Source organism: Calypte anna, chromosome 1 (assembly GCF_003957555.1).
Source record: "Calypte anna isolate BGI_N300 chromosome 1, bCalAnn1_v1.p, whole genome shotgun sequence".
Lineage (NCBI taxonomy): Eukaryota > Metazoa > Chordata > Aves > Apodiformes > Trochilidae > Calypte > Calypte anna.
In genome coordinates this window covers 7,674,995-7,702,229 of record NC_044244.1, presented here as the reverse complement: position 1 = coordinate 7,702,229, position 27,235 = coordinate 7,674,995, and the positions used below count along the sequence as shown (strand labels likewise).

Here is a 27,235-nt window from a genome sequence, read left to right as displayed (position 1 = left end):
TTTTCTTAACTTCCACAGTTCTTTTCCTTTCTCATTATTCACTGGTCTGTCTTATGCTCCACGTACAGATGAGCTGGAGGCAATTCAGAGATACTGAGAGTATTCCACCAGATTCTGGTAGCATGTACATAACATCTGCCAAAATTATGTGATGACTGTCCCCTACCTGGAGAGACTGATAGGAGTGATTTATGAGGAACTTTTTAATATTTCATCTCCCTCAGCTAAGAAGCATCTGAGAGGAGGCAAAAATCAATGGATGAGTGCCATTTATGAGAAAACAAAAGAGTAAATATCTAAACATGAAATTAATTAACTAGAATTTCAGGGTATTTCCTCCCTTGGAGATGTTTTTGGGGAATGGTTTTCCAAAGAGAAAAGATGCAAGTACCATAATTTGGAATGCTTCACAATAATCTGACAGAACTCTTACTATATATATAAAAAAGGAGAATAACCTTGCATGGCAAGGAGATGGACTGGATCATCTAACAGGTCTGGTTTATCTCCTGTTGTTTATGATTCTGCTTCACCTCCAGCAGCGTTGGAGCCTTGGAAGTCTGTGTCGATTCATGAGCTCTGGAGGACTATTCACTAGCATGCCATTTTGCTGCTCTTACATGTGACAAGACCAGAGATGTGCAACACCCCTCCCAGTCTGGAGGGTAGTTTCTAACAGGTAAATATTTTCTGTATCCTGCCAGGATAGCGGAACTTGAAGTTTCTGATGAAAATGACATCAATTGGGATTTACTAGCTGAAGGATGGAGTAGTGTCCGCTCACCACAGTGGCTCCGGAGTAAATGGTGGACCATTAAAAGACAGATTGCAAACCACAAAGATGTTTCATTCCCTGGTAATGTACTGTTTGAACACTTCTCTTCTGAAAGCTCCTTTCATAAATTTCAAAGGAATAAGGCTGCATTTTGTTGTCTCATTAGAGCACTGCTGGCCCAAGAGCACATTGTTTCTTTGCTGGAAGTTACTGTCCCTTTAGATCTACTGGCTGGACTGCTCTTACAAGCAATCCTTGAATGTTTCGGTTGAAATTAGCCAAACTGATGCATATAACTAAACAGTAGATTTTTAACAACTCCCTTCACTTTGAATGAAGTGACAACATATATATAAGCAGCTCAGCTGGCATACCAGCTGGTGATTATCTTTGGTATGCAGGGCAGTGACCTCTTCAGGTGGAAGAGGATATGTATCTGCAGCCTACCAGTATCACTTCAGGTTAGATCTGTTACCTTTGAAATGTAATCTGTGTGAGGTGCTGAACCTTACTGTTGGCAGAACAGAGATCTACTACTAACTGCACAGTCAGGAGAAGGGATGGAATTGGTATAAAGCTGCCCAAATATATTTTCTGTATCTCTCAGAGAAGCTAATGCCTGAGCCAAAGGGTGTTTCAGTCTCAGCTGACCTTTCATTCAGTCCTCCTTTTCTCTGTCTTGGGGAGAAGAAAAGCAAAAATCAGAGACATTAGTCATGTTATTATGAAAGGTGTAATTTCATGGACACTTCTGCTGTAGTCACCACTGTAGTTATATATGGTAGTCATGCCTGGAGGCTGCAATAGCCCTGTTATGCTTAATACAGTGTAAATTATGTGTTAATAGACAGTTGTTGCATCAAATAATTCATAATGTAAGTGCACTACTGAATCAACAGGATCCACTTTCTTGCCCCAGACAAAATGTCATGCTATCTGGAGTGAGAGATGTTTGAATTAAATAGTAGAGTCACTGCAACATAAATTTTCTTTTGTTCCCTATTTGTAGTGACACTTCTGTCAACATCTTGAACAACTTATCTTCCATTTTTTTAAGTTTTAAGGATATATTTCTGATAGCAACGCAACACAAGTAGTGATACTGATACTGGCATTTGTTTGTAACTTGAGGATATACCATACGTGTTTTTAGAGAGGTCCAAAATTTTATGAGTTGTTTGGGTTTTTTCCAAGCATTCTAAAATGTCTAGATTCCTTGAGGAAAACCAAGTTCACTCCAGTAGTTGACTATAAATATGTTTTATGTATGTGCTAAATTTCTAGTCAATACATCTCTATAAATTGTTTAAGCTCCAAATTAAGATGGGTTTTGTTTGCTCCTCTCATCTTGAATAAATCTCATGTGCAGCATTTCAAGTGTGTTTCTTCAGCATACTTTAGCATGAGTATTCTTTCTCTCAGTGCTTATAAAAGGTCTTAAACAACTCCATGAGAACCAAAAAAACAATGCAGGGCACCAGCTTTCGGACAGCAAATCTGGAAGTGGATTACCAAACACTAATTCCAGTTCAGGGGTTCAGCACGTGCAGATTCGAGTGGCTCGCTTGGAGGAGAACACAGGCAGCACACCGAGCCCTGTGGCAGCTTTGCAGATTCCAGTCCAGATTACACACGTCTGTAAGTAGCTGAAACTAATGACTTGCAGTCCTCTAATGAAGCCTAAAGCTTTCCTGTGTTAAGTTATGGTGAAGAAGGAGTGGGCATGTCTTAAGGAATTTTACTAATTCTGCTTTGGCCTTGCCATAATTCAAGGTGAAGGGTTCCTGGATTCCATTTGCCCTTTTCTCACTTTGTTAGCCAAATGTTGATATTACTGTGACAAAAGTACCAAGAAGCTGCAGTTGGAGTTCCTACTAGTAGAGGTTAGAAATGTCTGTCTGTGCATGGACACGAGCTCTCCATATAGTGTATTCTTCAAAAAAACTTCAATACAGAAGCTTCTTCATTAAGATGAAATATATGTGTTTATTCCATAAATTTCTTCTGGTATCTTTTGTCCAGAGCAATGCACATCATGTACAAAATACATGATAAAATACATACAGTGCTGTCTAACTGCCTGCATATAACTGCTGTAAAACTGTGACTAAGTTTTCTTGAAGGACATATAGATGTTTTTTCTAGTTCTGTTTTGTATTAAGCAGTTATTTCTAGGAACAAGCACTCTGGAAGGCATTGGTTGCCAAGTCATACTGACACTCAGCTGATGGTCTGTTCCAACCACTTCATTTTTACAAGTTGGTGCTTCCCATCTTCTTAAGGATGAACTTTGCTCGTTATGAAACCTTTAACTACCAGGTTTACTTTGTAGTGCTTATTGCCTGTTATTGCTAATTTTTTTAAGTTACTCCAGTTGAGCCACCCTGTATGCATCCTGTCAGCTCCATGGTCTACTGCTTGTCATTTGTGAATTTAATTAGGAGAATTTAGTGCTTCAGTCTTGCTAATTACAAAATCAGTTAATCAGGCTATGAAATGGTTCTTCAGACTATGACTAGATAGGCATTTGGTAAACAATTTTCTGTTTATAATTTCATTAGGTTAACCCATCTTAATCTACTTGTGCAGTAGCATCTTCATGTCATCTGGTTAATTTTTTTATTGGAATGTCACACAACACCAAGCCAAGAACCTTTTATCTGTAATAATAGGTCAAGCTTTCAACCAAGCTTGGCCAAAGATACTGCATTTTGATGAGCAGGCAAGATGTGCTGGTGTTGCAACCCTTAGTCCCTCCTGAATTTAATCCTGAATGGTTATTTTGTGATGTCACTTGCCATTGTCTGTCTAAGAAGCCTTTTTCCCCATTTTAGCCTGCTTTTCTGAAGATTTTATGCTTGTGTAATCAAGTAAGTTTTGTATTATGTCTTTCCCAATCCCAATGAGAGCTTAACCTATTAGCCTATTACCTATTTAATAGAAGGCTTAAGGTTTCAAAGGAGTAATTCCTGTAAGATGTATGAACATAACCCACTAGGTAACAAGCAGACCACACTTTACAGCTCTCTGCTACTGTGTGCCAGGAAATCTGCAGCAGGAAATCTTGAACATGCCACTACAACAATAATTTTAAGAGTTGGAGCTTGTATCTTCTTAAGAGACCAAAATTACTCTACTTTAAAATCACAGGGTCTGAGATGGCTGAGTTTCCTGTGCTTGCAGCACTGCTATCATCATGTAGGTCTTTTGCCCTTTTGGTATTTCTGGATTTGCTGGATAATATCAGGCAAAGTATTAATTTGCCTCCATCAGTCTGCAGTTTCTGAGTTTTTCAGAAGTAAAAGTCATAATTATGGTTCCCAAGAGGTTTTTCAATCTCTTGTAAAGCTTTGGGTATGAGCTGTTTGGACCTGATGATCTTGAAATGTCTAATAGGTAAACTATTTTCATTGCTTCTCCTTATTATTTTTAGAATTAATGGAGTTAATGGCATAAATACACACTTGTAATAAAAATAGTTACAGTTTTTATACACAGCAGTCATAACACAGGGTATGTGAATATCTTGAGAATTATCTGAGGTTTTATTAGTGGTGGACATGCTGTGGAAGGCAGAACAGGTTAAAAATACACAAAAAAAAGTTGTCTGTAAGAAGCATAGCAATATTAAACCTGACATCAGTTGACAAGTTATACATGAGCCAAAGAATACTGAAGCTCTTACATATCTTGTTACAAAAAGTAATCAGATGACATCAGATAATGTTATTTGTCCCCTTTTATGTCTGTGCCCTGAAACCACACTTCCTCTCTTCTGCTCTTAGGATTGTAGAATGCCCCTGCATAGTGTAATTACAGTGTGTGATGCTCTCTGCAGGACTGAAACATTTTGATTTACATATTTTCCTTTTTTTTTTTTTTTTCTTCTTTATGCAGCATCATCCGATTCCCCTGCTGCTGCTGTTGATTCTGAGACAATAACACTAAACAGTGGAACACTACAAACCTTTGAGATTCTTCCAGTAAGTAACAGAGAACTGATATTTGTTACTGGGTTTTTTGGGTCTTAGGTACCAGCTAGAACTATGTATTTATACACATTAAGTACCAGCATAGAACTACGCATTTATACACATTTACGCACACACATATACACATAAAAGCCAGTTCTCAAGTAGAGAAGTTTAAGAGATGTAAAACTTAAAAGGTCAAAGTGAAATGTATTTCTAAACACGTAATTAATGCTTTAAATCTGTCTTAATGAATTAGTGCTCTGGAGTTTTCCTGTGTGCTTGGGTTTTGTTTTGTTTTGTTTTGTTGGAATCTGATGTAACAGAGCCAGAGGAAGCTCCCAGCAAGTAAAGATTCTCTCATTTTCACTGAACTGTACTGTAATTTATAGCACAATTTCTCTCTCATTTCAGTATTAACAGTAAATTGAATTTGTACCTTTCTTATGTGCTGCTGTAGAGCATAATGCAGTCGTGCTTGACTCTCACTACTTGTCTTCACAGCCTAAGGCCATAGATGAGTTTCTTACTACTTCTTGAGTGCAGTACAACAATCAGTGCAGTAGGGCTGGGGTTGGTTTGTGTTCCAGGGGAGCTGCAGTTCATTTAGCTCATGTGAATAACCATACTCTGACTGCTCTGTGTGGCACAGGATATTAAACTTGGATTGTCTTCTATAGTCTTTCCATCTCCAGCCAACTGGAACACCAGGTACATACTTACTACAGACAAGCTCAAGTCAGGGCCTGCCTTTAACACTGGCAACGAGTCCCACCATGACCCTCACAGCTGCTGCTGCCCCAGCCTCCCCAGAGCAGATCATAGTTCATGCCTTATCGGTACGTATGAGCAGTGAGGAGACTGCAGGTTGGGCAGTGGAGGGAGGGGGGCAAAATAGTGCAGGCCCCTCTAAATGTATGCTAACTGTGCAGAGCAGTTCTGAAGTCGTAACTCTTATTTTGCTTAAAATATCTAAGAGTGAAAATATCTCTGTTTTTATTACTACAACTTCAAATTTCTTCAAAACTTATCTTAGTTAGCAACTTAGTTCTCATTGTGGCTGAATGGGATGTCTCCATCTAGTGGCTTGCCTCCCACAAAAACAAAATACTACCAGTTCCTGATGTTTCCAGTTACTCTGACAAATGAAAACTGCTGTTCACAAAACTTGTGTAGTAGTGACAGTGTTATTTGTTATTAAAGCAAGGGTAGAGGAAGTATATTGGAGATTGAAAAACAAGTGATATAAAATTCTGGAAAACAAAACTTGAATCCTTTGAATCTACAGCTGTCCTCACCTCAACAGTTGCCTCTTTCATATTACCCATTTACTTTAATTGTGACTTAAAGAACAGATGTCATTAAATTCAGCCATGAATTCACCATCTAAGGCCAGGAAAAGCCAAAAGATGATCTAGGCTGACATCCTATTTATACAAAACTCTACGTTACACTTGGTAGTGAGTTCTTTGAATGCTTATGCTTTTATTTGCTGAAAATTTTGAAGATACTTGGAGGAAAGTGTGATTTTGTTTTGTTTGTTTGTTTGTTTGTTTCTGTCTCTTTTTTGCAAATCCTGCTTACAGCCAGAGCATTTGTTAAATACAAGTGACAATGTCACAGTGCAGTGCCACACGCCGAGTGTCATAATCCGCACTGTAGCTGCTGAAGATATCTCCTCCTCTGTCACTCAGGCAGAACTTGCTGTTGATTCAGATATTCAGTCAGCTCACCTGACAGATCCTCCTGATACCCTCGAAACAAACGCTTTCCCAGATGATATCCACCAGTCCAAGCTGAATGATGAAGAACAGTCAGCCTACAATGAAGATGATGACTCCAAATTCAGCAGCAGGAATAGCAGTGAACTGATGGGTGGAGTTATGGTAAAAAATGAGGAGGAGATTTCAAATGCCAGCTTGAAACAGGAAGAGGATTCTCACTCAGATTTACCCAGCACTTATGTGACTGAGGTAAGGGAGTGCATGATACTTGCTATTTTCCCTGTTTCTGCATGGAGACCTATTTTACTGCATATTTGACCTTTATGTTAAGCTATTCTTATGAAATATGTGGATGATTTCATGTGTATTGCAGTATTAGAAGTATTTTGTTCAGATACTCTATTCTTGAGCTTCATAAATATATGTTTTGGGTGTGAAAGTGACAGCATTCAATTTGATACTAAGGCTTATATTTGACATCACCTGGAACACTGAACACCTCACTAGCTGTGGAGTTGTTTCACTGGTCAGGCTCCTTTTTCACGATGACTGTGCAAAGTGGGAATTATTTGTGGCACTGTGTCACAGAATTGTCACAGCTGGAAAAGACTTAAAAGCTTAGAGTCCAACCATCAAACCAGAAAAAAAAAACCCACGCACACTAAAGCATGTCCTGAAGCGCCACATCTATGTGTATTTTTAATACCTTCAAGGACTGTGGCTCCACCACCTCCCTGGGCAGCCCTTTCCCACTGCCTGACTACTTTCTCAGAGAAGAAATTCTTCCTAATACCTGGTCTAAGCCTCCCCTGGAGCAGCTTCAGGCCATTTCCTCTAGTCCTGTTGTTACTTGGAAGAAGTACTAGAGAGATACTTCACTACAACCTCCTGTAAGGCATTTGTAGAGAGTGACAAGGTTTCTCCTCAGCCTTCTCTTTTGCAAACTACACAATCCCAGTTCCCTCAGCCTCCTAAGACTTGTTCTCCAGACCCTTTACCAGCTTGGTTGCCTTCATTCTTACTATTTGATGCTCTTGCTTTAAATGATGCTGTTCTTTGTCCAACACCATGTACTTTACAGGCAGACAGGCTGCTAAGCAAGGGAGGTGAGGTAGAGTATGTATTTTTTGCTATATGAATCTAGTATTTCAAGGTGCATCATGGTTTCCATTTTTGAGGACATCTGTTAAACATCCTACTGCAGTTAAGTATCTGATCAATTGGAATTTGAAGGATTTAAGCTGATTCTGGCCTTAGTTACATTCAACTCTGACACCTGACGTGCAGAAATGTCCAAATGATTTCAGGCTTTTGGATTGTTTATACTAAATTTCTCCATCTTTCAGTTGCTGAAGTATGATAATAGTAAGTTAATTGAAACAGGGATGCTTAAAAGAAGATAACTGTCTTTAGATGGTAGAAAATACTTCTTCCCTTAGAAGCTTAATGAGGTTAGACTGTGGGAAGAAAAATGAGTTAGATTCAAATACCCCATCCTGTTTTCTAAAACACTGTCCTCTAGAGTTACTGGAATTCTGCATTTTCAGTCTTAGAATCATGGAATGGGTTGGGTTGGAAGGGACCTTAAAGACCTAGTTCTAACCCACTGCCATGGACAGGGACACCTCCCACTAGCCCAGGTTACTCCAAGCCCCATCCAACCTGGCCTTGAACACTTCCAGGGATGGGGAATCCAGAACTTCCTGGGCAACCTGTTCTGCCCTCACAGGAAAGTTTCTTCCCTGTATCTAACTTAATCTACCCTCTTCCAGTGGAAAGCTGTTACCCCTTGTCCTATCACTACATGCCCATATAAAAAGTCTTGAAAATCTAATGTTTGACTTAGTTAAGCTTCCTCTTTGAAAAAGTTTATGATAGGCACTATATCCATTACACTCTTAGAAGGATCTTTGTATGTCTTAACAGTCTGCTGCTACAGAAGCATTTGAATCCTGAATACATCTGAAACTGGGGATTATCCTTCCATTTTTCTCATCTCATGGTTGACATCGTTGTGATAAGATTCACCACAGTTGAGGCAACCCATAAGCTTTCTGCTTTCAGTTCAAAACTTCAGTTTGTTGAGGCAGAATTAATAAACATGCTATAAACCTAGTTCCCAGTTAAATTGTGTAGAAGTCACTTATGGCTACCAGGATATAGAGAGGTACTGAACTTTTTTTCTATACAGAAAAACAGAGTTTGTAATTTTAATCTGCCTTACACTTCTAGTCAGATTTAAGTCTGACGTGTATTTAAATTCTAGGAAATAGTGAACTATTTGTGAGTGACTGTAAGTGAAAAGTTAATCCCGAAAAACACGCCTAAATTTTGCTTTCTTGAAGGCTGTTATTTTTATGCACTTGCCAGTATTGTATTGTCACTGTGGGTGTGGGTAGTGAGAAGCAGGCAGTCGTGCTTCAGGGTTTTATTATTTCTGGCTGGGAAAGGTGCCCATTTCCCACAATGGCTGCTTTAGTTTTTCACACCTCCTTTTCCCAGTTTCAAGCCTTGCTTGAAATACTGCTTATCATGGGCAGGTTCAGCTGTGTTCTCTGCAGAAAGCTGCTTTTGCAGGTCAGGCACAGGGTGCCTTGCATGAATGGGTGCCCATTCAGACAGAGTCTGATTCCCTGGGTGCAGCACAGGTAGTGTCAGCTCCTCTTCAGCAGCACCAGGGAAGCAGTTTCCAGGCAGTTGCCTTTGTAAAAAACATTGTGAAACTACCCAGGGAAACATGTTTTGGTAACAAAACAGGTGGAGGAACTTGAAGATTTTCTTGAACAGAAAGAACTGTTACCTCTCCCCAGCATTTCCCACTCCTCCCGAAAATGGGGATAAATCCAAGCACCTTCCACGTTGCTTCCATTCCAGCAACATTTGCTGGCATTTTGCATCAGTGATTTCTTGAAACCTGAACTAACCTTACTTGTGTTACACACAAAAACTGGAATCCAGATATCTCTGCTTATTCCAGCTGTACATCTTTTCCCTGTCACAGCTTAACAGTTTGGGCAGACCAAAAACTGAAGGACAAAATTATTCTCTACTATTCTTCCCCCAAAAAGGGGAATAAAGGCTAGAGACTTGAAGCTGGAAATTTAAAAACACTGGAAACAGATTTACTAGCACAGGGGAAGGGCAATAGCATAAGGGATAAAGAACAAAAATACAAATATATGCAAATATATACATACAACCCAACCTGGATGCTGGCAGGGATAAGTGCCTGAGGGCCTCTTGTGGCAGGGCTGACACAGGAGGAAGGTCCATGGATGTGGACATGGAGGGATGTGGACTCTGAAGAGCAGAGAGCTCCTGGTAAAGGAATGAAGGGGAACAGCAGCCCAGGAGTGGGCGAGAGAGAGGAGGAGGAGGGGCTGCCGGGCTGCCTGACCTTGGTAGAGTATGGGCAGGGAATGGGAGGGAACAGACCCCTCCGTGTGCCTCCCGTCTCAGTCTGAAAGCTCTCATTTAGTTCTCAAGCTCTGACACACTGCATTTGCAGAACCAGGAGTCTGCCATAGTGTTCTGTGGCACTGAGTAAGGCACATGTGTTACTGCTCTCAGCGCTATCGCTGCAAGAGCCAGCAAAGAGGCAGCAGCTCTTATGGATCTGAAAGAGGGTGGGGGTATTGACAGTCTGTACCTGGAAGGAATCAGTGTGTTGACAATATTTTCATATAATGAGGCTTACTAAAAAAAGTTTGGAGCCACCCCACAGTCAGGTACTGTGAGGCACAGCAATTAAAATGGGGGGTTTTGAGCTCTGTGTCCAGTAGTTAAAAGTAAATACAGAAGCAGGAATTGTGAAACTCAGGTTCAGGTAAAATTGTGTTGTGTGGTGTTGTGTTGTGTGGTGTTGTGTGGTGTTAGTGGAGCTGTAAGTACTATAAAGATACTGCTTCAGTATCTCAGAACATCTACAAAGCAAGCAGTGGAAAAGCTTAATTATCCCTCTTTACAGACAAAATGTATGATGTGTAAGAGAACATTTTATCACCCCCTTGCAGCCTCCCCTTTTCTCTCCCCTGCCTCATACTGCTCACAGGGTAGAATTCTTTGCATTTTGGATGCCAGCACTAGGATGAAATATGCCCTATGAATACTGAAGTAAACTAGCTCAGATACTGAAATTTCAGTTTAATGAGATGAAATTCATCAGAGAGTCTGTTTCTTATTATGGAGTATGACTGACTGAAGCAGTTTTTTGGTTTGTGCTACCAAGATTACAGTCTCATGTCCTGTTGTCCTGTGTTGTGCAGGACCTGGGTTCTCCAACAATAGAAGAACAAGTTGATCAGCCTACAATAGATGATGAGACTGTGCTTATTGTTCCTTCTTCTCATGGTTTTATCCAGACAACAGATGATATAGACAGCGAATCAGTCTTGCCCTTGACAACTCTAACAGGTAGGTCAGTTCCTTCACGTTGTTGATGCTGCATCTAGGATTCATTAAAGCAATATTTCACTTTTGAGTTCCTGTAAACAATGCTTTAAAGATTCTTGCTTTCCCTTAAATAATTTCTCATGTTGTCGCTATGAAACTTAAAGCAGTTCAGTTACCTCTTGTATATGTACAAGTGGAAGAAAGGACCACTTAACCTTGTGGGAAAAGAATTAGAACAGCAGCTGCTTCATCACTTGCTGAGCTGTTTCCATCACCCTTGAGCCTTGAATTAGTACACACAAGCTATTGAGTAACTTTCTGTAGTGTGCATTTCTTCATGCTTGGTGCTTGAATTAAATGTGTTTTCTTTGAGAGAAGGCCAGAGCCATCAGAAATGCACTTGATGTCTCTTATGGTGAGGGGCTGGGCTGTTTGAGGGGGGTGTTTACACAGCACTCATCTGGAAGGGTTTGCTAGCTTGTGCCACACTTCCTGTTGCCAAGAGTAATTTCAGATTTGCAAGCAGCACAAATGTATTCTTCCACTGCTGTCCACAACAAAAAATCATAGCCATAGAATCACAGAATGGTCTGGGTTGGAAGAGACCTTAAAGAACCTCTAGTTCCAACCCCCTCTGCATGAATAAGCAGGGAGACCTCCCACTATACCAGATTGCTCAAAGTGCCATCCAACCTGGCCCTGAGCACTTGAAACACCATAATCTTTTCCAGAGGAAGGATTCTCTTTGCAGAGCCATCAGAGGATCAGCAATAGGCCTGATATAGCAATACCTGACTAATCCAAATGCAAGTCACACCAGTTGCATTCCATATTAGTTGTAGCTCACCTTGATACTAGAAATTGAGAACTGGCCAGATTGAGCAACTTTGTGTAAAACTGGTTAAAATTTTAGGCAGCATTTTCTGTCTTCTGAGTGCTTGTTACAGTGTCACAGTAAATAATAGTTCTAACATACTACATCTCTTGACAGATCCTATCCTACAGCACCATGGAGGTAGGTCACACATTATTGGCTCATCGTTGGGCAGTCCTGACTCAGAAGATTCAAAGGATGTTGAAGATTTAGTGAGCTGTCACTGAGAATCAGCAGTCATCATGTCCTTTTTCTATTGACCATGTTTGCATTGTGAAATTAGCTACAACCCTGTGCCACACTTCCAAAGAACACGCTCAGTCTGTGTCTTTTACACAGAAACTTCTAGATTGGAGTGACTACAGTGCACTTTCTCTGCTCAGGCTATTTACCTCATTTGTAAAGGGTTACAGTGCAGCCAGCTGAAGGCTGATGTACTACGTCTAAGCCAGGGTGTTTCAGTATTTTAAAGAGCCTCTGTTGCAGTGCTGGGATCCACGGGGTCAGTTCTCACCTGACTTGTGCCTGGTGTGCTGAGCTGTGTGTCTGGAACACTGGACAGAAGCAAGGACTGTGGAGCATTGCCTCTTAGTGCCACAGCAAGAAACAGTTTGCACATGTTTCATGAAGAATGGGTGAGGATCTCTGCACTTACTGACTCTTGTAATACATGGATGAAGAGACTGTTACATATAAGAAATGTGTTCCATCAAAGACTTCAGGGAGCATGGGCAGCATCATGAGGAACTGGTCTGTATTCCCATCTCATCTGCCTCCTTAGTACATCTGCAGCATAGGAGGGAGGTGAGATGCTTATGGGACTTGCCTGCTCTGCTTGTTTCTGAGGAGTCCGTTGCTGGCAATGGGTAGAGCTCAGAAAGATCACTTGTGGAAAATATTTTTTTTTCCTTTTCTTTTCCTTCATCACTACAGCAAGCTGAATAAAAAGGGAAGGGCTATGAGAAAGGGAAGCTACTGGGACCCACTAGTCTCCCCCCACAAGCTTGTAACTTCTTTGAAGACTTTTGTGAGTAGGCTGGAACATTTGTCTCTCTCACTGTTTACATGACACTGCCAGCCACCTCTCCAGAGGTGATATATGCAGCAAGTTAGTAGATGGGGGCTGGTATGGATGTGACAAAGTCTTGGAGAAAAAGCTTCATGATGATGGGCATAGTCTTGGAGAAGAAGCTTCATGAGGATTTGGGCATAGGGCCCTGAGGCAAAAACAGCCAATTAATTGCTATATTCAAGGATTTGAAACAGACGCTAGGCTGAGCAGCAGCCTGTAAGCTAGATATTGAGAGGAAAAGCTATAGGAACTAAAGACTCATGTATAAATTATTTTATTTATTTCTGTAATTAGCTCTTCATAATCAAGAGTTGGTCTTTTTCAGTCTGTGGTTTTGTTAACGTGAAAAATAAGTTGTAGTTTCAAATGGTTGCCTAGGGAACAGAAATAATTGTATATTCAGTTTAAACAAAATAAAAGAGTATTTGTCTTATATAACTGTAAGATGCCATTTATTTATACTGCTACAGATCCTTGCAATGCTGCAGTTTATTTGTACAGTAATAAAAAAACATTTTTTTCCAAAATGAAAAAGCTTGTGCCATTCTGAAACATCAGTACAACTGGAATGTTCATTAAGTGCAACAGTAGCTCTTCAAAAAAAAGCAGAATGTCACATCTTATGGCAATAATTCTCCCCAACAAGAGGGACATTACATATACATTTACATGAAAATCATGTACTGATTTATCCTTGCACAACCCACTTCTTTCCTCTCGGGCTGATTGTCCTCACTTGAATGTGTCGAGTAGGGCTGAGAGCTGAGCTGGAAGCAGTCTGACACAGTAGCATCATTGCTGGGTGTTCCCAATGTCCATCATTTTCCCACTTCATGGAAGTACAGGTTGGCACATATACATAACATGACAATAGAAAATAATATGTAGTAAATTAGGTTCCTAAATTTAGGTTCCAGGTCTCCTTGTCGATACCAATAGATCTAGAAGAGAGAAGGAGTTTGTAATGCTTGAAAATACGAGGTACTTCCGAGGAAACTTCCTGTGGTAGCTGAATTGTCAATTTCTTTTTTTTTTTCTTCTGTGACACAACCCAACTTCATCTGACTAGACAAAGACCAGGTGTAGAGTCAGATCATTTTCTTAACTAAGGGGTGCCACCTGTTTTCTTAGCAGGCTTGTAGGACACGAGATTTTGGCCAGGTGTTTCTTCCCAAAACAAGGCTGTTCATGAAACTAAGGTGCCAGCTTAGCTATGAAGACATCTTGTCTTCAAGGTAGGTGGGGTTTTGTTTTGGTTTTTTTAGCACTCAAAATTGGCTACACCCTGGCTGGTGAGGACAAATGCCAGGTTTTGCTCTACACAATCTGTCTTGGGCAGAGTCATGGCTGCCAGCAACAGAACCAGAAACTGGTACTTCCCAGACAACACAGAACAACTTCTCAGCTTAGGCAGCAGTGAAGGGCAGGGGCTCAAAGCAACCACTATTCCAGGCTGGAGGAAGGAGAATGCTCCAAGCATGAAAAGCTACAGCAGAGGAAGAAGCCACTGATGTCCCTGCCCATGGTGGGGGACTAGATGACCTTTGAAGGTTCCTTTCAACCCACACAATTGTCAGCTCTGACCTGCCAGTTCCCTTTGCCAGCACGTGGGACCAACTTTCTTGGCATGCCTAGAGGAACCTCTAAGCTTTCACTCCAGTGAAATGCCCCCTGCCACACCTTCCTGCCACTGAAACTCATCCCCTAAGCCTGGACAGTGAATTGTGCCAGTGCCTGGCTGGCCCCACCACTTCAAGTCCCAGCCTTAGTCTACTGCAGCACAATCCATCTCTGCATTCCCATCTCACTGCACTGCTCCCTGGTTTCCTCCTTTGTCTTCATTAGCAGCTACAGGTGGAATTGTCACATGTCCCTGACAGCTACAGCTGGCATTGTGGTGACAAGTCTTGCATCACAGCAGGCCTGCAGGAGCTGGCTTAGCTCACACACTCTGCAGTAAATACAAAACCAGTCACCACTCTTTCACTGTCAACTTGTTTTATGGGGGCAGAAAAGCTTTTCTAAGAGTGTAAAAAAGACAGCAGCACCATGTAAAGCATGTTTAGTTCAGATTTCATCCCTAGTCATATACTAAAAAACCTGCACATCAAATGTGGTGATACTTACAAGTATGCCAGCAGAAATGCAACACAAGGAGATGCAGAAAGCAAAAAATATATTCACGGGTTTTGGAGGTAGTTGCGGGAAGACAAAAGCACTGATTAGGGTGACCTGTGTGGAGGAAAACAAAGATGAAGACTTTGCTGTCGCCTGCTGTCAGAGCTGGGATGAGAAGAAGCTCACCCCCACAGGAGGAAAATGGCTTTGACACAACTACAGACTTGAGAGATGAAAAAAAAAAATTATGAAAGCTTTGCTACTCTGGCTTGCTGCTGGAAACCATCCTCCAAGAACCCACAAAGCCAGCAGGCATGAGGATGCAGCCTGTGTAGGAACATCCATTCAGCCAAGCTTGCCACCAGCTGGCACCTCAGCTCTCCCCATCCCCAGGGACCACAGAACTGATGCTCTCCAGTCCTGACAGCATCAGGTTTGTCTTTGAAGCTTGGGAAAAGTGTAACTCAAGATTAAGTGACAAACTCTGGAAATTCCAAACTCCTTTAAGCTATAAATAGAGGGAAACATTTTATAAACAGAATACACTAAAGAGACACAAACCCTTCCTCCTGGGTCATAAGCCCTTTGTCATCTCACCCAGCCTAATGTTCACCCAGCACAGACAGTCTGCCCATGGACTTGGGGCTTTTTATTGCACAGGTGGATCTTCAAATGGGTTGAAGAAAGATATTCTGCTGTCAAAGAGTTTCAAAAGACAGATGCCCCCCCAGAGTGACCACCTGGGCCCCAAACTGCAGCCTGTTCGCTCAGAGAAGTTTCAATGCCCATTTTGGGGAGGAACTCTGTTTTTTACCCCTTCAGCTAAAGGAGTCATGGAACACAGGACAGGACAGAGTTATACTTACTACAAGCAGTAAGGACGTGAAGCCGCCAACAACTAGATTGATGACTCTGTCCTGAAGGAAAGAGAGGACAGTTACATCCATGTTTCACACCCCCCCAGAATAAAAGCAAGCACCAAACAAACCACATAAAACAAGTAACCAACAGTGCTGTGAACACCATATCAGCCAGGACTCCGGTTATCTCCAGCACAGCCAGCAGCACCATTGAGGCTCCCTGGTCAGCTCTGCCATGCAGGAAGGTTTCCCCTCCTGGCACTCCATGAACCTCAGGGAGGTTGCAGTGGCCAAGTCCCTGTGCAGGAGATTTTCCTCATTCGCATACAGCTTTTTCACTACCCCCAAACCAATTAGAGCTACAGAATCAGACAGGCTGGAAAGGACCCCTGAGATCATCAAGTCCAACCCTTGATCCACTACCGCTGTGGTACTCAGACCATGGCACTGAGTGCCACATTCAGTCTCTTTTTAAAAACCTCTAAGGACTGAGAATCCACCACCTCCCTGGCAGCCCATTCCAATGCCTGATCACCCTCTCTGTAAAGAATTTTTTCCTAATATCTAACCTAAACCTCCCCTGGCAAAGCTTAAGTCCATGCCCTCTTGTCTTACTGGTAGCCACCTGGGAGAAGACACTGACCCCCCCCGGCTCCAACCTCCTCTCAGGGAGTTGTAGAGAGTGATGAGGTCTCCCCTGAGCCTCCTCTTCTCCAGACTGAACACCCCCTGCTCCCTCAGCCCTTCCTCACAGGAATTCTGCTGGATCCCTTCACAGCCTCCTTGCTCTTCTCTGGACCTGCTCCAGCACCTCAATCTCCTTCCTGAACTGAGGGGCCCAGAACTGGACACAGGACTCAAGCTGTGGCCTCACCAGTGCTGAGTACAGGGGAAGAATCCCTTCCCTGGGCCTGTTGGCCACACCGTTCCTGATCCAGGCAAGGATGCCACTGGCCTTCTTGGCCACCTGGGCACACTGCTGGCTCATGTTCAGCTTCCTGTTGACCCAAACTCACAGGTCCCTTTCTGCCTGGCTGTGCAAATCCTTTCTAAAAAGATGTTTTTAAGTGGGAGCACACAGAGAGAGGTTGTCAGAAAAAGCTTATTTTAGCCTGGGAATGAACAGATTGATGGTATAAGGTGGTAATTTGTGGGCTGCTAGTAAGGAGGGGAGGTGTTCCCCCTCATAATTCCCTCTAACACCAGCAGACCTGAACATGCCTGAGGGTGGCTCTGCTTGGACAGACAGCTCTCCCCACCACCACCACTTCTTTCTGGCACTCCCCAGTAAAACACTTGTCCAGGAGCAAACAACTTGGAAAGAGAGTAAGAGGTATCCATCAGTTTCAGCATCACAATTCCACCCCACATGGTGTCAGGACAGGGACTGGCAGTGACACTGGGCTGTGTGACCACAGGCTCAGAGCAGTGACCAGGGCATGACAACGTGCTGACACACTTGCTGGGGTCAGAAACAATTTGATGCAAAAGAATGTTCCCATCCCTTCCAGGAAACCTCCCTTCTCCCTTTCTTCACAGTGCTGCTCTGAATGTAAACCTCTGTCTCCAAAGTCAGTTTGGGTTGCATGCAGTCAGGTGTAACACTCCAGAGAGCTGGCTCTCCAAATGAAGTGCCAGAAGAACAGCTACAGCAGAAAAGTGCAGAGAGAAAAACACCAGAACTTGAATGCATTATACTGAGTCACTAAGTAGGTATGGTTAAAGGAAAGTGAGAGAAGAGCTGGAGCAGTGAAAGCATCTTGTCCAAGACCTCCCAGCCAGCAGGCAGGGTAACTCAGGTTTCCCTCTCCCTAGTCTTGCACACTTCTTCCCTCCTAGCATTACATTTTGGAAGACTACTCATAGAGGAAGAAACCCCAGTTTGTGAAGAAGTAATGCATGGCAGCAGCACAGCAGGAGGAAAAAGAAGAGAGCAAAGAGGGGAAGGCAGAGCCAAGCATTCAGGAGACCACCAGCCCTGACCAGTGGAGTCTGAGTGCCTGAGCTTGCTGTTCAAGTAACAGCTGCTGTGCCCTGCTTGGTGGTTGTTCTGTCTCTCCAAGCCCCAAAGAAAAGACCACAGCAAACTGTGTTTTAAAAACTTCTTGTGTTAGTCTGTGACTCCTGTATCTAAAACCAGAGCATTTGGGCTCCTGCACCTCCGAGGCCCCAAGCTGTGGGGCATGGCAGTGGCTGCAGCACTGGCATGTGATCCCTTTCCACTCCCCATGTCTGCAATACACCATCAGCCTCTGGAGGACTTCGAGGAGGTGCCCACCACTGACCCCAAAAAATGAGCTAAGAGAAATCACTCCAGGCAAATAACAAGAAACAGCATGGGATACAAACACGCTGCCTCCAGGAAAGCATATCACAACAGCTCAGCTGGGCTCCTTCACCTCAGCTGGAATAATTGAAGAACTCAAAGCTAACTTTAATCTAGATGGTATTCAGAAGGGTCACCACCCCAAACAACTCCTGTGTCAGGAGAAGAGGTGGGTTTAGCTCTGTCCTTGCCCTGCAGTGCTGACCACACCAAAAGGCACAAGAGTTTTTACTTGGTTTGGGTCCCCAGGGCCAAAAGGGGTGGCAGGAGGTGAGCAGCTGGATCCCTTCTTCCTTTGTGCTGTGTGGAGATGAGTTTCAAACAACAGAGGAAGGAGAGGTAGAGCCAAGGAGCCAGGCAGCAGTGGGTCACCATCCCACACAGCTAACCTGGTGAGCACAGCCACAGCCAGCTCTCTGGGGAGAGGCTCAGAGGGATGGACACACAGTCACACACCTACGGACACAATACATCATCCAGAAACTCAACAATTAGGTTTCTCCTAATTAACCTGAGATACGGAGAGAGGCAACCCATTTTGCCAGGACAAAGACTGTTCTGTTGGGAGAAAATGAGGGGGTTGGACTCAGCAATGGCAGCAGAACATTTCTCTCTGCCTGCTTTATGGGGTGCAGGAGAGAGAGTCCCTTCAGCACTGGGACCTCATCTCAGGCCACCAAGTGATGAACATCACAAGAGCCGGATCAAGCAGGGATGCTGGCAGCAGAGCAGCATTGCCATGTGGCTGTCAGTCCCTGCAGGTCAGGGCATCCCCTTCCTTGGGGTCACTAAAATTTTCCAAACGCACTGCAGGCAGAAGAAAAAGGTATTTCAGGATCCAGGGATTAGAGCTACTGATCCTGAAATCCCAGTCTTGGCAAAGCCAGCAAGAGGCTGTATTCCCCAGTGCCCGCTGACACTTCAGCCCCAGGCAGCTTAGCACAGCAAAAAGGTTAAAAATACACAAGCAGAGCCAGAGACAGCTAAAGGGATTGGGGATGATGGAGCCTTTCACCTCCGAGCTGTGTCCCAGTGCTCAGCCCAGCCCCAGCAGACACTCCTGGATACCGGGCACAAGGAAACGGGCTGGGATGTCCTATAAGCCAGGTCACCCAGCTGGTACTGCCAAGTTTTGCAACCAGCACAGCTGATTCAGGGAGGATTTTTCTCCACATCACTACAAGTTATGATAGCTGCTGGAGTAAAAAGACAAAAGATGAAAAAAAAAACAAAACCAAAAAGAAAAAAAGAAAAAAAAAAAGGGAAAAGGGAAAAGGGAAAAGGGAAAAGGGAAAAGGGAAAAGGGAAAAGGGAAAAGGGAAAAAGGGAAAAGGGAAAAGGGAAAAGGGAAAAGGGAAAAGGGAAAAGGGAAAAGGGAAAAGGGAGGGGAAGGGGAAGGGGAAGGGGAAAAAAAAGAAAAAGAAAAAGAAAGAAAAAGAAAAAGAAAAAGAAAAAGAAAAAGAAAAAGAAAAAGAAAAAGAAAAAGAAAAGAAAAAGAAAAGAAAAAGAAAAAGAAAAAAGAAAAAGAAAAAGAAAAGAAAAAGAAAAAGAAAAAGAAAAAGAAAAAGAAAAAGAAAAAGAAAAGAAAAAGAAAAAGAAAAAAAGAAAAAGAAAAAAAGAAAAAAGAAAAAAGAAAAAAGAAAAAGGAAAAGAAAAATAAAAAAACAGAGTGTGTAGGCTGCTGGAGGTCACCTGTGCTCACACATGGACACAAACTTGTGATGCAGCCAGCAATGTGCTGATGAGGATCCCCATTCAGCCAGCTGGTAGCCAAGACACAGCAAGCTGTTCACCTGGTAAGTGATGAATTCTGTGTTCAGTGTTGCACAAGCTGCATTTCGAAACCTGAGGGCTCCTGCCCTCTCCTCCTACTCTGGGGAGGGTGTTGCAGGGGCTGGAGGCACAGGGCTGGCCCCAGGGAGCTGCTGTGGTGTTGAAGTCTCCCCCTCCAGCTGCCCCTGGGCAAAGGAGATGAGGTCAGGGAGCATCAAGCCCCTGCAGAGTGGGAAGGAACAATCCAGGATCCCCTGGATCTGGGTCAGGGTTACTCTGAGCAACAAGGAAACTGAGGCAGGACTGGTATCCACACCACTGCACAGGCTTTAATGGAGCAACAGCTTTGCTCTTTTTCCCATCCCAACTCAACACCTTGTCTCCAAGTTAGTGGCTTGCAGTTGAGCCCACAGGGAACAAGCACCCAGGAGAGGCTTGGCCAGGGTAAGGGAATGGGTTGGTGCCCTGGAGGGTGGGTACCTGGTGGCATCTCTGCAGGCATGACAGAAAAGCCATTTTTATGCCTTACATCAGCCAGTCCATATGGTCAGCAGCAATTGCAGAAAGATGCCAGCCCACTGCAGCCATAGGGGATACTGTAACCTAGCGCCAGAGTAAACTACATTGAAGAGCAGACAGTACATGCTGTGCACAAGAAGAGCTGTGTTCAGGGCCATGCTGGTCACCCTCCTGCAAGACACCAGGAAATGCTGTTGAGCTCTTTGATGGCTCCTCATTCCCATCTTGAGCTGCTCAGTCTCTATTGCCTTCTACTTCCAACTCACAGCTATTCACACCCACCCTCTTATGTTTAAATGCTCCCGTCATAGAGGAACCCAAACACCTTCTACTTCTTTCTGTAGAACTCCTGCAACTATGAATCTTGTCCCCTTTTCACTCATGCCTTTGCTTGGCACCCTCTCATACCCCCTCACTCTCAGCACTGCATTCCTGGTAACCACCACTGAGCCCACAGTGCTTGGTGTTCATCAGCATCATCTCACTGCACTTCCCCTTTCCACCAAAGACTTCTTTAGGACCAGCTTGTCCCCAGCCTCTGCTCAGCAGCCAGCAAGGGAGGACAAGCTTGGTAGAGCAGCTGGACCACAGCAAGGGAAGGAGACCAATGCTGCTGCCCATTTCTCTTGTCCACACTGCCTGGCTTTAGCCCCAAAGCCCTCACCTTGGAGACCAGGAGAGCTTGAGAAGGTGAGAACAGGGGCATCACCACCTCTACATCCATCTCTAACCACCAAGACCCCTGACTGGGGTGCAGGGCATCCTGGGGCACAAACACTGCCCCTGCCCCAGCAGAAGGTCCCAGTCTGCAGGAACCAGAAATCATTTGCAGAGACCCAAAAGCAGAGCCAGGGCACAGGCAGTTGCTCTTCTCCCAGCAGACCTGCTCCCATTTTAAGGCAAAGTTTAACCTCACTATTTCTAAGGCTGAGCAATTCCAGCTCTGGACCTCACCAGCATCTGTCTCTAAGCAACATGAATGACTGATGGAGGAAACCACCCCAGGCCAGCGTGGTGATCCCTTGTCTGTCCCTCAGACATGAGTACAGCACAGGGAGACCATCAGCTGCCACGGGTTCCATACAACAGGTTCCAAAAACAGCCACAGGAGATAGGCAGGGGCTGATGTGTAGGACTCGGGGTCCCTGTTTGAGCCCAGGAACAGGAATTAGGAACTCATGTTTATTATTTACGCCTCTCCTTTGTGAGCAGAGCCTCAAGCAGAAGATAGGAGGACAGGGATCAGAGCCTTGCCTTGGGCTGGAAAGTTTGGGCACTGCCTGCTGGGATCACCACCTGGCTCCAGTAGCACATCCCAGTCCCCAGAAGTCCCCATCCCTGTAGGCTTCCCAAAATCCCCCTCCATGTGCTGGAGGAGGGCAAGGTCCCCTCACCTCCAGCTCTGCCCATCAGGGCTGGCAGATGCCTGGTAGGGGAGATGGCATGGTCAAGAGGGCATGGTCTTAAGTTGTGTCAGGGGAAATTTAGGTTAGATATTAGAAAGAATTTCTTTACGGAGAGAGTGATCCGTCATTGGAATGGGCTGCCCAGGGAAGTAGTGGATTCTCCTTCCCTGGGGATATTTAAAAAGAGACTGGATGTGGCACTCAGTGCCATGGTCTAGCAACCGCAACGGTGGTTCAAGGGTTGGACTTGATGATCTCTGAGGTCTCTTCCAACCCAGCCAATTCTATGATTCTATGATCCCCCCCTAAATTCATCCTCTGGGAGACCCCATCTGTCCTATCCTGCATCCTTCTTTTTCTCCACCCAAATTAGGCTGGTATCATTTTATTTACATTTTTCTTGAAAATTATCCTATTAGCAGCACTTCCAGGTATTGAGAAGGCTGGGGGGGGAGGGGTAAGGGGGGGGGGGGAAGAAGGGGGAGAATGGTGCATTTTACACACTTCTATGAATAACTCCACACAAGTTCAGCCTCCAAACCCATCTGTTGATGAGTAACCCCTCCTAACACAGGACAAACCCCAAGCCCCTCTGGAAACGGGTGCGCAACAAAATTCCCAAGGGATCTTGATGCCGGGCAGGGATCCCTCTCCCTGGGGCAACCCCCCAAAGCAGACACCCACCCCCAGCAGCTCCCAAGGCTGCCCAGCTGAGCAGCTTACAGGGGATTGACACCTGAAGAGTCAGCACTGCCGCACGTCACCAGGACGGGGAAAAAAAATAATTACCAGGAGGACACCAGAAGCAGCATTCCCCCCCTCCCATCCCCAGAGAAGACACCCCCCCCAAGTTTAGGGAGATGCAGCCAAACATGCTGCAACTTGGGGGGCTGTAGGGCCACACACACACCCCCAGATGGACCACAAAGCTGGGGTGACACCCCCCCCCCCAGCTGCACCCCAAGCCCCCTCAGTGTACCCCCAACCCTAGAGCTCTCTCCACCCTGAGCCCCTGCTCCCTGGTGGGGTCCTGGGGAAGGGGAGAAGGGGAGGGATGAGAATTGGGGATTATTTGGGAGTTTATTTCTTAGAGCAGGTGAGTATTTTGCGAGTTTGTTATTTAAGGAGGGGTTCTCACTTTGGGAGGGGTTGTTCTGGGGATGTGGGGTTTGTTTTAAATTTTGGAGGTGTTTTGGGTTTTTTTTGTTGTTTGGGTCGGTTTTGATGGATTATTTTTGGTTTGTTTTAGGACACTGATCAGGATGGGTTCGTTTCTTTTCTTGCTTGTTTGTTTGTCTTATAATTTTAGCAATTTGAGCGGTTTCTTTTGGAATTTGTAGGAGATCCCTCTTCCTTCAGGGGTGCAGCCCTGTTGTCGCTTTCCTGCTTTTTGCTGCAGTTTCGAACAAGCTGGGGATATTGTTATTTTACGGGTGGTTTTTTTTATTTATTTCTTTGCAGCCTTTGAGCAGGTTCCCTTCTGGGGGGGGGGGGGGGGGGGGGGGGGGGGGGCGGTTCCTTGGGCTGCCAGCGATGCTCTTTGCACTTGCTGAGCCCGGGCTGCCGTGATCCCGGGGGTTTCTTCATTATTGGGATGGGGGGGAGGGTTTATTTTGTTAGGGGTGGGAATTGAGGGTCTCCCGCTGGGTTCCGGGAAGTGTTTCCCCTTTTCCTCCCCCCCCCCCCCCTTCCCTTCGTCGCCGCAGCCCTTACCCTGGCCGAGGTCTCCCCGAAGAGCGGGCGATTGTCCGGCCCGCCGGTGCCGTAGTTGCGGGTTCCGAAGCCCTCCATGGCGCGGGGGCGCGGGGGTGGCGAGCGGGGGCCGGGCCCTCATGCTGCGCCCCCGCTCCGCACCGCTCCGCTCCGCACCGCTCCGCGGCCCCGACACGCCCCCGCGCACCGACACGCCCCCGCGGAGGAGGAGGAGGGGGGGGGGGGAGGATGCTGCGGCGGGGCCTGCTTGGGGCGTTTCACCTGCGGGAGTTGCGCGGCCGCGGGGGGGAGGGAGGGGGAACGGGGAGTGGAGATAAAGGGGGGGAGGGGGCTCGTGTCCGCGTGCCTATCGGCGCACGTGGGGGTCCCTATGGGCCGATCGCGCGGCTCCGCGGGGCCTCCGCGGGTGCGGAGTCAGCAGCCCCGGCCCTGGGGGAGTTGCGGTCACCTGGCTGTTAGTGCCCGAGTTTGGGTGTTGCTCAACAAAGTCGCGTTGTATAAGCAAATCTCAGCGGCGATGGGGATACTGGGACTTGGAGAAATTAAGCTTTTGTTCCATTTTATTTTATACTATTTTAATCTGTTTTACAGTTTGATTTATTTTATTCTATTTTATTCTGCTTGATTCTACTGTATTTTATTCTGTTTTTTAAATTTTATTCAGAATGTCAGAATTCATTGCTCTTCAGTGAAGGCAATTGTTTTTTCCTTCTTGTAAACAAGACAATCTAGGGCACAAAGTCCAAAATACAGCAGTCACAGCAGGCAGCAATTAGAACTACTCAGCTACTATTTTATTTGATTTTTTAAATTTTAATTTTATTTTTAAATCTGACACTGGCAGAGCTAATAATAAAAACAAAATAAAAATAATAATAATAAAAAAAATTTAGGCAGTCATCCTGGTCCCTTACATGTGTTATCTACATAAACTAGAGCAAAGGTTGTGATTAATGCCGGAGCTGGGGGATTGGTGGCACTGACATATTTTTGCTCCACCTGTCTGGCAAAGTTTTTGCTCAGATTCACCCAGTGAAACCCCTGCCTCTGGCTTGCTCCTGCTTTTTCAGAGCTGAAGGCAGATTTGTGTGCTAGAAAGCCATGGAGTGGGGTGTTTGTAATTGTTTTAATTTGTTTTTATTTAATTTAGATTTATTAAAATTATTTGTATTGATCTTTTTTAAAATTTTAAGGTGTTATTAATTTTTTTTTCCATCTCTTATTCTCACATAATATCTTTTTCTCTTGAGCAGCCCCAGCCCATCATGGTTACAATGTTTTTCCAAGTGCATTTTTAGAGTGAAAATAAAGGACTTAAGTCACAGTAAATGTCCCAGCTCCCAGGAAGGGTTTTACTTGCTAGTTCAAACTGGCTCTGTTGTTTCCTTCCGACTTTCTCCCTCACCACACACACCTCTCCGTGACTTTCCAGGAGATTCCTTGCCATGAAAGACAAAATGCACTAAATATCAGTGACATTTAGTAGAAATAATGTGGGCGTTTCCTTCTTGATGGATAGAAAAGGTTTAGAGGGCAGATCTGTAGGTAAAAAGACCAGGAAGAAGAAACCCAGCTGCAGACCTTGTGCAGTTGTAGGGTTGGGGCTCAATTCCTGCTCATCCCCAATAATTCAAGATCCCCCTTTAAGGCACTGATCCCAGCTCATGGGAGCTCCCCAGCTGTTGAACAAGAGTCCAGTGAAATCAATCACTTTTCTTGTGAAACCTTTCAGTCGTTTTAGGTGAAAAGTGATGCTGGGGCTGCTTGACCTCGGGGCATGTGCTGTGTACACAACCCTCTGGGTGCACTTCAGCTCCACTCAGCTTCCTCTGGTCAACGCACTTGGAAGACCAAAGCACCGCAGCTTGGAAGATGAAAGGCATAAAATTCAAGCAAGGCTGGGAAATTATCAAGCTTTCGATGAGCTTGCCTTGGTCCTGAGCTGAAGTACTGGGTGGAAAGTCATAAAGACCTCCTGAAAACTTCCTGCATTTGTTCCCACACTCCCTCTTTGGTGAAAAAGGGTCTCCAGCACTCAGTGGAGAGACTCTTCATGTCATGTTGAGCCACTCGGGGAAAAAAATAACCCTGAGGGGTGAAGTATGTGGCTTCCTGACATGCAAGTGCTCATGACCTACAGAAACCTTATGGTTGGTTTTACACTCATTTTTCAGCATTTATATTTCTGAGCAGTCTCTGGCTCTTCCCAAATTAAATACTGAAGGTTGGGGTCAGGGAAGCAATGGGTTGCTGAAGGGAAGCAGCTGTGGGAGTGAGCTGTGTTGCCTACTGTGCTCAATGGGACAAATGGACATAACCACCTCCCAGCATCTGCTGAGTCATTACCATAATTAATGCAATTAAATGCAAAAAGTGGGCAAAACTTGGTAAAAAACTCAAAAAGTTTCTGGAACATAAATAGCACCAATAAATTGTTAATAAGTGATATGAAGAGGTCAACCGATGGCACTCAGAAATACTCTCTACTGTAGTTGAGTTTTCTAAGACAAACAAACCCCATATGTGTGATTTTGCCAGGGGTTTCACTTGTGTAGCTCATTTCAAGACTTTCACATTTCTGGCCAAGAGGGGTTCTGCTTATCTCAGCCTCTTTAGGACATAAACTGACAAAAAATTCTCCCTTCCTTCCTTCTTTAGACACCATCAGCCCCTCCAACACTTGAAACTAAAATTTTGGTATGAAGGGTGTTTCTTAAACTGGTCATGAGCAAGATGACCAGACTTCATCCTTAGATACCTGGAACAATACTTTCTGTTGCCAGATGTCACTGGGTAATAGCCATTACTTTGACCTGCAGGATGTTCTGTGGTCCTCAGAGATGGGTCACAGCCCCATTTAGTTGTTGCCATTGCAGCACTGCAATCACAGCTGGGCCTTGGTGATGGTATGAGACAGCTGTAGCTCCTGTGGGCTGTTTCCTGGCCCTGGGACAAGCCAAACACACCCTGAAGGGGCCAAAGTGCTGAGGTGTCCATTCTGAGATCAGAAGAGGGGAGTTCCTCAGCCTATGTTTTGCTGTAGTATCTCATTTTCTAAATGCTAAATGTCTTCTCCACTTGACCAACCTGCATCACCTGCCTGGACCACTTACTTGGGCATCAAAATTCTTCTCTGGGTGACATGTTCAGTTAGTGGGCAGCAGCCCTGATTTGTTGAGTCAGAAATCTGACTGAGCCATAAACATAACAAGACCCAGCAGGTGAGGTAGTGGGCTTAGCAGTGGACTCAGCCAAGCATCTGTTGTCATGATACCAATGGTTTGATAATCTGTGTCTCCTTCCACTGGATGACACTTGCTCAGCACACACTGTGTCTCCTGGAGCTGGATCCTCTTTCTCAATAGGAGACATATTTGGATCATTAGATGAGAAACATCCCATGGCAGAGAGTCCTCTTCCTCTGACAGATGATGCTCCCCAGAAGCAGGTATCTCAGTGACACAGCTGCTTGTGCTCTGAGCCCCATCCAAGAGTTCTGTCAGTGCAGGATGCAGCTGAATTCCTGAGGAAGCTGGGAATGAATAACTCTTTGTAGTAGTTGGGTAAGGGAGGAAAAAAGTAAAGATTAGAAAGTTTCGCTGAGAGATCATTTCTTGGAGGCTCTACAGGAATAACAGCAGTGAGGGAGGGGGCTGGATGTATCAAGACTCGAGGATTGCATAGGGACATACAGGAATTTCTGTCCTAAACT

General features: G+C 44.7%; 2 protein-coding genes across 4 annotated transcripts in view; one reads left to right on the top strand and one right to left on the bottom strand.

The window, feature by feature from the left end:
- DMTF1 (cyclin D binding myb like transcription factor 1) overlaps positions 1-13,329 on the top strand; it is a 32,359-nt gene extending 19,030 nt beyond the window's left edge. The window contains exons 11-17 of the mRNA XM_030468378.1: positions 705-856; positions 2,198-2,413; positions 4,673-4,758; positions 5,427-5,585; positions 6,333-6,719; positions 10,736-10,883; positions 11,854-13,329. Of these exons, the coding sequence (XP_030324238.1) occupies positions 705-856; positions 2,198-2,413; positions 4,673-4,758; positions 5,427-5,585; positions 6,333-6,719; positions 10,736-10,883; positions 11,854-11,963 (1,258 nt within the window). The 3' untranslated portion in view covers positions 11,964-13,329. The remainder of the gene's footprint in view (positions 1-704; positions 857-2,197; positions 2,414-4,672; positions 4,759-5,426; positions 5,586-6,332; positions 6,720-10,735; positions 10,884-11,853) is intronic.
- Positions 13,101-23,667, bottom strand: TMEM243 (transmembrane protein 243). Of its 3 annotated transcripts, XM_030468388.1 has the most exons (5): positions 23,524-23,656; positions 15,793-15,843; positions 14,936-15,040; positions 13,516-13,637; positions 13,101-13,182 (listed from the first exon to the last, which is right to left on the bottom strand). In XM_030468388.1, exons 1-5 carry the CDS (start codon positions 23,599-23,601, stop codon positions 13,146-13,148), a joined length of 393 nt encoding a protein of 130 aa, XP_030324248.1. In that variant the 5' UTR covers positions 23,602-23,656; the 3' UTR covers positions 13,101-13,145. The 3 variants fall into 3 exon arrangements, with proteins under 3 accessions (XP_030324248.1, XP_030324261.1, XP_030324253.1); XM_030468401.1 differs by lacking the exon at positions 13,101-13,182 and having other exon boundaries at positions 13,281-13,749; positions 23,524-23,667; XM_030468393.1 differs by lacking the exon at positions 13,101-13,182 and having other exon boundaries at positions 13,473-13,637.
- Between the last annotated feature and the right edge of the window lie 3,568 nt (positions 23,668-27,235).

Coding starts and splice junctions, on each gene's coding strand:
- TMEM243 (XM_030468388.1), bottom strand. CDS start 23,601: ATGGAGGGCTTCGGAACCCGCAACTACGGCACCGGCGGGCCGGACAAT. Junction 15,041..15,792: donor TCACGTCCTTACTGCTTGTA/GTAAGTATAACT, acceptor TCCTCCACACAG/GTCACCCTAATCAGTGCTTT. Junction 13,638..14,935: donor GCATTTCTGCTGGCATACTT/GTAAGTATCACC, acceptor ACTTCCATGAAG/TGGGAAAATGATGGACATTG.